Here is a 15,253-nt window from a genome sequence, read left to right as displayed (position 1 = left end):
TTAAATATTCATTATGAATGGTGTTTTAACAATAATTTCACTCCTAATATTAATAAATGGCAGATAATTACTTTTTCCAAAACTTTTATATATGTATATATTCGTGACGGTCCAAAGTCCAATGTAATGACACCTCCTCTCCGTCGTTGCCGATGTTGTCGTAGTGTGACGGCGGCGACACTCATCAGTAGTAAATGTAGCCGAAAATAATCATATAATAATACGTTTTTGATTCGTAATTTTTGATTTCTCAATTTTGGTAATATAAGTTCTTCTGGTCACACGAACAACATCTAGACGATAGTCAATCTCATTCCATACTTCTTATAGCATATCTTTTGTAATAGATTCCAAGAAATGCACGGATACACGAAGTCGGCCAGTGCTTTTTCTTTTGTCCAAACACCCTGTTTCTTCAAACTATTTATACCATCGATGTATATTCTGAGAAGTCGGTGCATCGATCCCCTGACGACGGCGAAAATCATATTGCACGGTTATTACCGATTTACATTTAGAAAATCGCAACACATAAAACGCTTTTTGTTGTTCGGTCGACATATTTGCATAAAATAACTTATCGCTTAAAAGCAATAATTGTAAAACAAACAATTAATGATATTGTAAAACTTGAGAACTTGGGTATACCCTCTATTAATTGGTATATAATATGATAAAATACAATTTATAATTACCATTTCATAGCTATTTGAAATCGGATGAATCAATTTGATTAACCCTGTACATTATAATTACTAATATTTAATTTAACTATGATTGTTTCTTGACTTTTCCATGTTTTTACATGAATGATGATCTGAGTAAATAAATTATATTTATAAAGTTGTTATTAATTTTATTCACTTTGAAATCCATATCACTTTTAATAGGGAAACAAATAAATCTAAGAATTTAACAACTAATCCAAATGCTTCAGATTTTAAAATAGAATTTAATCAATAAAAATGATTATGTTTGATAATAACTATAGTGACTACCTTAACTAGACTTTTAATTATAAAAAAATGTATATAAATATAAAATTCAGTATTTATTTTCCATTACAATAAAATAAAGGATATGTAAATATATTTTGACCAGATTATAATAAAAAATATTTACCCACATTTTTGGTAGGTTAATATACTTATGAGTAAATACCCGGTAAATACTCAAAATATTTACCTACCCGTTGGCAAATCACTAGTCTCACCGTTCTCACTACGAATTTTAATTTCGAAACTGCCTTCTTTTTATTTGTCCAGATATATTTACAGCGTTTTCATATGTGAAATCTGCAAACCCTTGATCAGTTATTTTTTTTATTAAGAATTTAATTTATGATAAATTTTTTTCTCAAAACTTGATGTATTTTATATATTTTTATTTATCCATGTGTTAAAATATTTGTTAAAATAATATACCCACTAAACATATTTTTGTTAACGAAAAATATTAATAATTTATTAATCAATCTAATTGTACAATTTATTTTTAATATTTATTAAAATAAATATAAATGCAACGTAATCATAAAGTAACTAATTAAATTGTTAAATGCAACTAATTGACTTTCAATAAAAAAAAATAAATAAAAAAATGCCACTGATTTATACAATAAATCCATTAAATTAAAAAATAGAAATAGGTAAATATATAAAATGCAAAGAACTCAAATAAAATATGTTACGCTCTTTTAATCGACTTTATTTGAAAATATATAGATTTTTTTTAATTTTATTTGCTATTATCAGGGACATTACTGCAATACAATTAAGTGGTAATAGATGATAATTTATAAAACATACGTTTATATTAATCAAATTGAGAAGCCAGCGGAAACGATAAAAGTAATGATGAAGTTGATGATATGAGTAGAACGAGAGTTAAGGATAAGATTTGAATCGGAAATGAGATAGCCTAGTATGGATAGGAATGAAAAAAGGAGATGTCTACTAGGAGAAAGAGATGGCAATGGAAAAAGATATGGTTAAAGTCGCAGACTGTTTCTACGTGGTGTAGGGTGCATATAGTTATATGTGTTTATAGAGAGTTTAAAGGAATGATGAGGTAGTTAGACTGTGGCCAATTTAAAGGAGAGTAAATAAGACGATCAAGTGTCTAGAGATCTTTAAATCTTTAAACCAATGAGATTTTGAGACAGTGGGACCATAATGGTTAATATCTATGCCATGCGGCATAATTAGGAGGTAAAGAGTACCATTTAGATTGCTAAGCGTTTCGTAGTCGTTTGCAATGAATAGGGAGAAGGTCGGAGTCAATATATAGATAATTCGATGAAATAAAATGTGTGAGCTCTATAGTCATTAAATTTTCATTTTTTTTTTTTTTTTGTATATCACAATAATTTGTTTTTAATTAAGATATAAACCAGGCATGATTACATTAATTAAATCATTTTAACATTCGTTCATAAATAAAGAATGGACCATCACGGAACGCTTGGTAAATGTGAAACGTCGAAACTATTTAATATAAAAAATATGCATGAAAGAATGATTTTTAAAGGAAATAAATATGGAAAAATCAAAACTGTGGCATAAATGAAAATAAAATATTTACATTTTTTTCTGAAAAATTATTTCTTATTCACAAAATATGAATTAATTTAAAGAACGTTTATAGGTAAAATTAATTAAACTTGACATATTTCTCTTTTATTTAATGTATAATTTATTGTTCTAAGACATAAAACTAAAATTATCCAAGCATTTTAAATCAGATGAATCATTTTGAATAACCTTGAATACTACATAATACACAAAAATAATAATTATATTTTTATTAGAATCAATGATTCTGAGTTCCAAAAGCTATTGGTGATGATGTCACTACCGTTGTTTTCAATTGTTGTTCATGATGATACTGTTGTTGATGTTGTTGTTGATGTTGGTTTTGGTGTTGATACTGATGACCCTGGTTTTGCTCACATGTTTCACAATCATTTTGTTGTGGTTTATATTGGTATTGAGGTTGTTGTGGTGAATGTTGATTTGATTGTTGTTGATGTTGTTGTGGGTGTTGGGACTGATTTGGTGAGTGTTGAGGCTGTTGTGGGTTTTGATGGTGTTGTGGAGGGTTTTGAGGTTGTTGTGGTGAGTGTTGAGGCTGTTGTGGGTTTTGATGGTGTTGCGGAGGGTTTTGAGGTTGTTGTGGTGAGTGTTGAGGCTGTTGTGGGTTTTGATGGTGTTGCGGAGGGTTTTGAGGTTTTTGTGGTGAGTGTTGAGGCTGATGAGGCTGATAAGTTTGATCACATGTTTCACATTCATTTCCATGTTGAGGACGTTGGTTTTGTGGTGGTTGCTGAGGCTGCTGTGGTGAGTGTTGATGCTGTTGTGGTGGGTTTTGTGGTGGTTGCTGAGGCTGCTGTGGTGAGTGTTGATGCTGTTGTGGTGGATGTTGAGCCTGTGGTGGGTGTTGAGGCTGTTGTGGGTTTTGATGGTGTTGTTGAGAGTTTTGAGGTTGTTGTGGTTGATGTAATTGTGGTCTTAAAGACGGTTGATTTTGATTCTTTTCTAATGTATTAATATATTGCTTCATATATTCTCCATTTGGATCAAATTTAGCAGCTACTTTTTTTAATATTTCTGGTTGATGATTATTCAGGTAGCACATCATTTTTTCAATCACTTTTTTTTGTAATTCTGTACAATGTTCGCATTCTTTTTGTATCGCTTCAGGAATCATCCCTGCTACGACAAAATATGAATTTAATACAAATAACCACGAACTGAAATTATCTAAACTTAATCCGAAGAAACTTTTATTACATATGAAAAAACTATTCATATACGTTTTTAAGCGTATTATTACAATATAACTGAAATAATTTAAATTATATGATTTAGTAATTCAATTATACAATAATTTATGAATTTATCTCTACATGTTATATTACAATATCAGCTTATATAATTATTAATTATTATTTACTATTTGGTATTCTAAGGTTTTAAAATTTAAAAATTCATACAATTTCCTACAAACTTATTTATAATACTTATAACAAATACCGATTATTATTAAAATTGTATATTACTTCATATACAGGTAATTAAATGACTTTTTAATCGTTATAAAACTAAAAATTACTTGGTATTTTTATTTATTAAAAAAATATTATTGAACTGTAGAGCAGAGGTACCGAACCCTATGGTTATGTCAGGCAGCGGCCTGGCCACAACTTTTCAAATGAGGCCGGGGATCAAAGGGATCTATGGTTTGCAATATTCTGATCTCGATATTATTCTCGCGAAGTCAGTTAGACTTTGTCGGATCGGTACGTGTATGAACGAAACGGAAACGTTCAAATGTGAATTACCTAAATTAAAACACATCTAATATTTTGCGGAACGGTACAGTACGGTGTCTATCGGTACGTGTCTGACTAGTATGAATCATGCTTAAATACTTGTAATTCGCGATCGTAAATGATTTTTCTATGTAAAGTAAAAATAAAGGCTTGTGGCCGTTGGAGTGCTTGAGGCCATTATATTTTCATTTTGCCTGAGTAAAATTGTAAAAGTTCAGCGCCACTGTTGCAGAGTTAATGCTGAGTTAATGAATTTTTATTCTTAAGTTGTATTTATGGTATTGATATCAAACAATAATTCTAAATAACTTTTTCAAATTATTATTATTACATACGTACTAATAATATTAGTCTTATATCTAGGCCCTGATTTACGCAAGTGCAGATGGAGTACTTGCACTTGTCCCCCAATTTCTGGGGCCCTCTGGTCTCCGTAAGTTGTAAAAAATTTTATTTTTAAATTAATTCTACAAACATTTATTTTGTAAACAGTTTTTTGACTTAGGAAATCCCCCGAAAAAAATTGTGCACTTGGCCCTAATATTATTAAATCAGGTCCTGCTTATACCTCTATCATAATAACATTTATATAATTCTTATGTTACATAAGTTTTTTATGTATAATTTTTGTATAAATAAAGATTGGATTTTATAAGTATTTATTGGTTATTTTTCCTATTAACGTAGTGCGAAGCTCAAATATAATACAATCATATTAAATATTTATATTAATTATAATATACAATTAAATATAATATAATTTTTACCATATAGAACAATTATAGACGATTTTATTTTATCGGAGCAATTTTTAATTTCATAATGCTATTTTTAAGATGTATGTAAATTATTTTTATTTAATTTATTTTTTTTTAATATTTTTTTTGACTTGAATTATGCAGGTATAAATTAAAAAAAAAACTATTTAATTACATATCATTAAAATGTGATGACTTAAATTGGTTTCTATAATCATGTTTTATTTAATGACTAGTTTTGTTATTCTTGTACTCGGTACTACGTAGTTCTTAGTCTGAAATAGAACTTTATGATATTTATTTAAATTTATATGCGTCATGCAACAATTTAGAAAATAAACTACTAATAAAAATTACATATTTAAATGTGAAAACAATTTTAATACCTATTTTATTCGATTATTTCATAGATATTATACTATTTAAAGATATTTACTTAATATATTTAAATTTTTACTATTTACTATTTACGATATTCAGTGATTTTTAAACGGAGGGGGGAGGGTTTTGAGGTAAATCTCCCGGAAGGACTAAAACCAAAAATCCATTTTTGAAATTGTTATTATGAAAAATATGCACATCATTAATTTTATTACCATGTGTATAAAACGTAGTATTTTTCAATTATGATAATGGAATCACAACAATTTTAATTTTTCTTCCTAGGAGGTATAAAAATAGACGTTAGATATTGGCATAAAAACATGTTTACAATGTATTCTTCCTTTTCCATAAGAAAATTGTAGTACACCCTAACAATATTATACAATTATTTTTCTCTCCTATACAATTCTCAAGATTTAATAAATGTAGGTGTTTCTATACAAATGCAATCGATATTATACTTTTTTATAGAATGTTGGATATTATGTTTGTATTCATGAACTTAGTTATATTGTTTAATGAGCTAAAACTATCCAAACAGAAATATTATAATGTATAAATTAAATGTACATTAATGATTTTAGAATAATATTTACTGATTTTGTTTATAGTAGTATCTGTGCTTTATGAAATCTATATGTATAGTGATGCCCTTCTATAATTATTATTTAATTGTTTCAATTTTAATTAAATGTATCCTTTTCATAAGTAATATACTTACGTTTAATATTACTGGCTTCAGGACTACAGGGCCCGCTGTCTAAAAAACAATCGAGATAGTTTTCGCGAATTCTCCGATTTCCTACCAGTTTAGTACTGAAGCGGTCGATCGCGCGTTCGTTTTGGATTTTCTCATCGTCGTCGTCGAACCACAGCGGCCGTGGCATAGGACCGCACATCACTGTTGATACGACGTACATGAGAACCACGATGAAGTGCAGTCCTAACATGACCGATTAGAACTACAGCCGCGAAAATTCAATAAAAATCGCAATGAAGGTTGGTTATACCTCGTGTTCAGAAATTAAAATGTGGCTCTTAAACGGAATCGGTTTACTTTTAAACAATGCTAATCCGCCCGGAACTCGGAAGTGACCTCTTAGTTTTACATAGTTCATTGAGGATTTACAATAGGACAGTTTGTCAGCGCGGAACTGATGAACCGAAACTCAACTGGTTTATATAAAGTTTATATAAATATATTATAGCATACACCTATCCGTAGAATTTGAATAAATATCGAAAACAATAACGAATATGTCACAAATGTTGACAAATCATAATTCTTAAGGCATTATAGTGCATTAAATCTAACGGACCGATTAACTGTTTCAGACATCTAGTTTATACGTGATATACAAAACAATTGAAAATTGAATTCAACTAAAAACCTTGAAGTGTTCACATGGCGTATCTAAAACGAATTTTCCGTAAGATTCCTTGACCGAATTTACACTCTTTTTTGACATTTAAATTTATAGATATTTTGTGTTAATCGTTATATTCAGTACGTTGTTGTACACGATTCAGGTGAGTACTTTTTCTACACCAAAATATAATGATCATTAAATGTTTCAATTCTATATTCTTATTGCATTTAAATGTAAAAGGTAAAAATTCTTTGCAGCTATATTTTTACCTTGAGTAATTTGATAAAGCTACTTTTATGTAAGTGAATATTTTATAATTAAGGATATTACAAAAGCCTACAGTAATTATCTTATAATCAGATGGTAAATTATATATTATGTGTAGCTACATACTAGATATTATCACGATATTTTAATTAATTATCTTATAAGATTATTAATAACAATGTCAATTGAACCTTATAGACATTAAATCACGTATCTAATTTTATAATTATACTTACTTTATAATATTATTTCACTATTAGGAGCTTTATGTATGTAATATTATTATTGCCGTTTATGGTCATTAAACAAGTAAGACAAGTTGTATAGCTTAAGTTATGTTTTACATTACAATTCCAAAAAACAAAAATCCAAAAAATAATTATTAATTCAAGAATTAAAAATATATTATATTTAATTATTTTTCAACAATATTTTTTACATAGCAGTCATTTATTGAATAAATGTAAAATAACATTGCATTTTTGAGATTTTATTGAAATACATTTATTTTAAAGACTTACTTTATTACTACACATTAATATTTTTTTAGAAATAAAACCTATTTTTTTTTTTTTTATGTGATTTAAACATAAAATTATATTATTTTTTAAAAATATCTGTAAATTAAAATATGCTTATGAAAACCATTATATTCGTACCTTATAATTTTTAAACTACAATATTGTGATTTGTCAGTTTCAAACAATAAACCCACCTCAAATTAATTTTATCAAACTTCAATAGTAAGTACGCCGTGCGAACTGTTAGTATTTTGTACATTTCCAATTATAAAAAATAATATAAATATGATTTAGTAAATGACATAAAAATTACATAAAATACATTAATCGAACTATTGATATATGCAATATAGTATATGAATAATGGATATTATAATGCATGAATTAACTTATCAAAACAGGTATAATTATAATACTTTTAACATAAAATCAATTTAATCAATCAATAATACACAAGAAAATGCGATGAGTAAGTCAAGTATTTAGAAATTAGTGTAACGTGTTTCCAACAATTCTTTTCTTATATTGTTTAATTCGTTTTATCAGACTGATAATATTAATAATAATATTAATTGGTTTATTAGCTAGTAAATTACAATGAAACTTGAAAATCTTTACATATATAGTAATGGTTAATGATTGCATTTTGACAACGGAACGGCGAAAGAATAGTTTTTCTGTTATTGTTCATTAATCTATGCGTAAATAGTTTTTGGTACAACTCTTCTCATGGAGAACAATTATTTTCTATAAAAATTAAATTATATTTTTGAAAACTAGAGCTACATCAATAATTATAATTAGATAATTAAAATAATAGAACAGTACTGTAATATATAAGAACGTTCATGTATAAAGTTATAATATAGATAATATAATTATTCAATATAGTAATAATATATATATATATATATTTTTCAATCTATAACTTTATTTTTTTGTTATGATTTACATCGATAAGTCGATCTTTTAAGCGGCCTCCTACGATCAATATTACTGTCAGTATTTTGGACACTGACAGTAATATTAATAAGAATATTGATGTATTGTTGACATAGAAAAACTATACTGATGACTGATGGAAAAATCGGACATCGAGTCGTCAATAATTATTTATTGATAATAATATTGATCGTGTATGGTGGATAATAACAGCTTTTCAGTATTAATAGCACAGCGATGGATGATGCACGTGATAAATGTCCAAGCGTGTACGACGTAGTAATCAATGGTTCTACCATGCTTAATAGTTTATTATAGATGTTAATATTCATTGGAAAATAATTCTGGTAGTCTTTGAGACCTGAAAGCTGGATTTATTTTAAAAGGTTTAAATAATTCTTCCTATAAGTAATCCGTTTATTTAGAATAGAAAATGCTAAAATAATTACTACGCACGCTTTTCGTTTTTTGTCCATTATAAATAATATTTTTTATACATAAATTAGTGGTGGGCATATCCGGATTTCAAAAATCCGAATTATTCAGACTTAGTAAATCCGGATTTCACGGATTATTATTATATTATTATTATATCCGGATTATTCAACTCGATTTTGCTGTTCAATGACTCATTTTTATATACTAATAATATTTTAATAATATAACATTTTGTTAAATTTTCATTATAATAAAATAATTTATTTTACCATACATTTAAAATATTTGTAAGTCTGAAGTCACATAAAAATCAAATCCATAAATCCGGATAATCCGGGAAATCTTGATAAGAATTTGATTCAAATCCGGATATTCGGATAATTCAGATATTCGGATTTCATGCCCATCCCTAATATAAATAAATGGTCATCTTATTCAATAAATCATATCATTATCGGTATTAGTCATATTAGTATATTAGTATTGACAATTGTATGTTGTATATAATTCTAACAGAGTAATAGATACACAGAACCTTATTTGTTCATTTAATTAAATTAAGAAGCATACACACTCGTATTCTAATCTAATAATTGTAATACAGAAGAACTACTAGATTTCTATAAAAATGTCAATTAATTTTGATTATCTGTAAATTATGATCCTTACTCAATTATAGGAAATATAATATATTATTAAATTTAGTGCAAAAATATTATAGTACTTACAAGATTTTTATTCACTCTTAAATCTATTATGCACTTGAAAAAGACTATTTAATGGCTAATTTTCTGTGAACTATTAATAGGTAAAATATGTAATGAAATAGGGAATTATAAACTGGGGTGTTCCCTTACATTTTTCTGAGAGAATACTATGCCATTATGTACCAAAACACGAACTTTTAATACAATACAAATAATTATTTTTTGGTGTATTAAGGACGTGTAAAAATAAAAATAAATAAATTGAAATCAAATTGGCTTAAATATTTTCTTATTTTTTATTTTATAAGTTATAAGTTATATATATATATATATAAAAGTGATCTTTTAAATATACCTTTATGTATGCAAACAATAGGTCGGTATTTAGAAGTGACTACTCTAGTTCTCTAGTTCTAAATCCCGGTGAAATGTTTAGTTCCAGTCTACCCTTGATTACTGAAGCCAAATAGTATATAATATTTCGGTTATCGATATCATAAATAATTATTGACTTACCTTATCACGGGAAATATGATTTCAAAAATAAACTACATTTACTTTCGAGGCATTATCTGAGTAACCAAAGTTGTATCCTTTGTTGTGGTTTGAGAATACACACGTATACCCGTAATTTTGTAATAATTTCTTGAGAGTATACGGCGTATATCTAGTATACCCTATGGGAACACCCCTGATTATAAGATGTAATGTTTTCAATTAATTTTATTTTCATTCATCAACACTTGCAATGAAAAATATCGTATATCACTGTTTCTAACTTTTTAGAGTAATTAAATTTTATATTCATAAACTATTTTTCAATAAAAATGTTTGAAAAATTAATGGTGTGGTAAACTTTTAATTTAATTGAAGTAAAATCTAATATTTTTTCGTTATTTCAACCTTTTTTCACGAGTCAAGTATAATTGACGAAAATGACATATTACGACTTGTTTCATTGCTTATGTCCATATATACCAACAATTATATAATTATTTATATTTATTTATTTTTATTTTTTTATTAATTATAGACCCGCGGCGGCTGTGGCCATTGGTCTGATATTATGGTACATTAAATATATTGCTTAACCTAGAGCTTAAAATTAAACATTCATATTTTATTATACAAATTGGAATTTTTTTAAGAACTTTAAAAACTTTTGTGTTAAGTTTGATTCCGAAAAAAGGATTTCATATAGATGTATAAAGCGTATTATGTCTTTGCGGTCACTCTGGAAATTGCGACATTCGGTGAGGATGTGATTGACTGTAATTTAAACACCACGAGTGGGACATTTGAGAGACGCTTCTTTATTCATTAGGTGTTGATGGGTCATTATTGTATGTACTATTCTGAGGGGATTTAATATGGTTTCTTATCTTCTGGAACTATCTAAGGGAGGAAACTATGGTAGAATTGACTGTTTAATTTCATTAAGTTAAGTAGTCCGTGTTTACCAATAATGTTGCCACACTTTAGAGGTGTGGTTTTTAATATATTTTTTTGCATCGGCATAGGAGAAGCCTAGTATAGTGAGATTTGTATACATGTTATGTGAGAGCCTGGCAGCTTCGTTAGCTTTTACATTGCCCAGGTATATATATCCAGGTATCCCCATAAATGATATGTGTTTACCAACGGATTTTGCAATGTGACAGGAGTTTGAAATGTTCCTTGCTATGTTTTGTCAACTTGACAGTGCGTTTATGGAATCGGATAGTATGATACAACGTTTGTCATCACCTGATTGAATAATATATTTGATTGCTTCAAGTATGGCCTTCGATTCGGCTTTATATATTGAACATTTATCTGATAGTTTAAGTTGAATTACTATGTCGCCACATATAATAGCTACTTCTACTTTTTGGTTAATTATTGATGCTTCGGTGTAAATCTGTGTATGTGGTTGAGATTGGGCATTATTTCGTTGAAATCATAGTTGTAAATGTTGGGTTTCGTATCTTTTTTTGGGAGATAGTAAAATTTGAGTTAATATCTAGAGAGATAGACCATGGTGTTTGAATACTAAATGCTAAAGATATGATCTGGTCTAGTTCGAATATATCTTATTTGTTTTGAAAGATTGTTTTGAGGGAACAGGAGATTCCCTAAGGGGTTCTATAGATTTTGGCTGTCAGGAGTGATTTCCGTTCTACCTATCTAATGTAAGAGAGAGTTCGCAAGCAATGTTACATATGCTGTCAGGCGCATGTAAATTCCACCGATCGCTACCTTTTTAGACCTTTTTTCATGTAAATTCCACCTGTATGTTTTTTTTTTTACCCGAAAAAAAATGTAAATTCCACCAGTAAGTTTTTTTTTACCTGAAATAAAAGTAATATTATTTAGGTAAAATTTTAATCCAAATCCAATCTGATTAATTAAGATTATATAATTTATGTGGGTATAGATTAATTATAATATATTTAGTGTTTTTAGATACAATAATTTAAATTTAAAATGTTTAGATGCAGCTTTGACGAATTGCATAATGGTAATATTGTTTTCTTTGAATAACGAAATTATGGTGTTTAAATATTTTAGGCGTGATTTTGATTGTGAATTTCTAAGGTTATTAGGTTCATTAATATTGTTTAATTTAATGTAAGTGAATGATTGAATATCTAATAGAACTTTTTTAAAGTGATGTATATTTGAATGTATGTTCTCAAAGGAGTTTATGTGTTTTCAGGTCAAAAATAAGTACCGGTGGAATTTACATTTTTTTTCAGGTAAAAAAAAAGTATCGGTGGAATTTACATGTTATAAATCCAACCTTAAAATCGACTATCTGTGAATTGGTGGAATTTACAATCGCCCATGCTGTCTATGGAGCTGGATCGAAAGATCCCTATTGATAGTCGCAAGCATGAGTTGTGGATAGTTTCATGTTTTTTTAGGTGATGTTGGTTAACCATAGAAAATATGGATGACCCATATATATATATATATATAATATTTTAAACACTACAACATTTTGGATATTGTTTATTTTCCCAAAATTCCAAAGGAGTAAAATATAATATTTCAGTGGATAGTACCTACATAGCACTACACTAAACACATACTACATTTTAAAAACCATATTAAACAATTATTATAATCGATATGTATCTTCAAAATAATAAAAAATATTTTTTTTGCCTGTGGTATAACGTTAGGAAATTAATTATCATTCAAATAATAATAGTTGAACACCAATTAAGTATCAAAAAATTGATTATAAGCTCATATATATTAAAAATCAAAATAATAATTAGACATTAAATTATGCAAAATTAAAAATTTGATTATAATCTCATATTTAATATAATAAAAAATTAAGTTAAATATAGAAGTATGCAATAGTAAAAGTTATAGAAATAGTTATTAGTTATATACAAAGTATGAAATATATAGTAAGAATATAACAAGAATAAAATAGAATATTTATATGTATACAAATGAACTATTTGAAATATTAAATTATTCTTAGTTGACATTTATTTATACTTTAATGTTCAATCTTTTCGCATCTTCAGCATAACGTTGTTTGTACGTTCCTTGAGGATCGTATTTTGCTTCAAGCTCCTTCCACATATCATTCTTGTTTTCGTACAAATATTTGATAACTTTTTCGGAAGCCAGTTTTTGTTTTTCCGAACAGTCTGCGCATTTATTTTCTATTGCATCTGGTATCAAACCTGTTTGAACAGTTATACAAAACGAGTAATAAATATTTGAAGAAATAACAATATAATAACACATTTATTTAGCTTTTATATAAACCTTTATTGTTCCGTCATGTTTCTATTGTAACAAATTAGAAACAAATAATATCATATCTCGATATATATCAATGTATTACGTAAAATAATAAATCAAATTGAAGCATTATACGATGTTTTATTAACTAGTGGAAATATAATGTAAAAGGTACAACATTAACTGAAACCAAAACAATCAGATAACTGTTATTGTGTGTGTGTGTGAATGACAATTAAAGACATTTTTTCAGTTTTTTTGGGATAATTTTTCGGCTTCTGTCTGATACGCTTGATTGATGGCCCCATGCATTTCATTGATAGTGCCCATTAACTCAGGTGGCATATATTGAAAAGTGTTAGCAAATGCAGCGTTCAGAACGTTTACTCCTACGTCTGTAAATATAACTTATCTGGTCACAAATAGTATACGAAACAATTTAGAAACTACAGGGCTTAGATAATATATATATATCGCTCTTTGAGAAAATACATAAATAAAAACCTATTCATTTTAAGTATTTAACTGAATTTGTGTTAAAATGTTATATAGGTAACATTTGTAACGGTTAATAGTTGAGTGTTTTTCTTTCTAAATAAACTATAACGAAAAAAATAAATATCAATGAGACTTTTGTATATAAAATATTTAAAAATTTTATGAGTATTACATGTTATATTATTATCATGTTAATATTAAAATACGAATTCAATATTTTAATACATATTTAAAAAAAAAAAATAATATCAAATATGATAAAATATCAATAAATATCAATATTTATTCTTTACGTGTCTAATTTATGGCATAATGTCTTTAGATGATGATAAATAAATAATGACTTCAACGACCATCGTGGGATCCTATAAAACTCATAAGAATATCTGATAATTTTGCTTATGTTTTCGATAAAGGCTTTTGTCTAAAACATAATTTGAAATATTATATTTTGGATTTACAAAACATATGCAATTTCATATGCATGCAAAACATAAGTGGAGTACATAGTAAAAATGTGTTCAACGTTCTCTAAAGCACGATATTGTTATGTAATAGTATTACAATTGTTACATTGTAATACATTGATGGATATCGTTAGTTTCGAATAATCGATTGAATGATATATGATCGGTTTAACGTAAGGAAATTGAAAAACACTCACGTTTAATTTCCTCGCCTTCCGGTGTACATTTACCCATGTCCATAAGACATTTGAAGTAACTGGTAACCAGACGATCGTTGCCTAGAATTTCATCGATGTTCACATTATCGTACTTGGTAGTATACTTTTCCGGTGCTGCCTGGGTCATAACGATGGCCGCGAAAATGCAATAGAAGACTGCTAGTGACTTGATCATTTTTATTCTGCGTTTAATACTTGTCTGCTTCTAACTCGAAGACGAAATATAACTTCTTGTGCATTGACGTTTGGCGATGAACTACAGGTTGGAGTAAAACGGTTCTCCGTTATATATACACAGGTGGGTCCCACGAGTTGGTGGAAAAAAACCTAATATTGTTTTACCGTGACGTCACATGACAAGGGCTCATTATTAGCGTGCCAATCTAACCGAATCGAATAATTTTTGGAATTCCCCTCTACGTAGTAATGCGTGAACTATTATACAAGTACAAGACATTGACTGGACATACACCCAACTGTGGTAATTTTTTGTTTCCAAGTCAGTGCAGAGGCAAACAATATTTCTACCTTGTAAAATGCCTTTGTTTGGTGGTCACACATGGTCGAACCAAACGTCGAACAAACGTAAGCGCACTCGTG

General features: G+C 27.8%; 1 protein-coding gene across 1 annotated transcript; it reads right to left on the bottom strand.

Annotated features, from left to right (window-relative positions):
• Positions 1 to 2,796: 2,796 nt before the first annotated feature.
• LOC112682169 (putative mediator of RNA polymerase II transcription subunit 26) lies at positions 2,797 to 14,941 on the bottom strand. Its single transcript, XM_025552689.1, has 5 exons — positions 14,633 to 14,941; positions 13,219 to 13,409; positions 6,533 to 6,629; positions 6,197 to 6,418; positions 2,797 to 3,713 (listed from the first exon to the last, which is right to left on the bottom strand). The coding sequence occupies exons 1-5, from the start codon at positions 14,826 to 14,828 to the stop codon at positions 2,812 to 2,814; spliced, it is 1,608 nt and encodes a 535-aa protein (XP_025408474.1). The 5' UTR covers positions 14,829 to 14,941; the 3' UTR covers positions 2,797 to 2,811.
• Between the last annotated feature and the right edge of the window lie 312 nt (positions 14,942 to 15,253).

Source organism: Sipha flava, unplaced genomic scaffold, assembly GCF_003268045.1.
Source record: "Sipha flava isolate LNK unplaced genomic scaffold, YSA_version1 1_pilon_pilon, whole genome shotgun sequence".
In the NCBI taxonomy this organism is placed as follows: domain Eukaryota; kingdom Metazoa; phylum Arthropoda; class Insecta; order Hemiptera; family Aphididae; genus Sipha; species Sipha flava.
The sequence above is the reverse complement of the archived record's forward strand: the minus strand, read 5'-3'. Positions and strand labels throughout refer to the sequence as shown.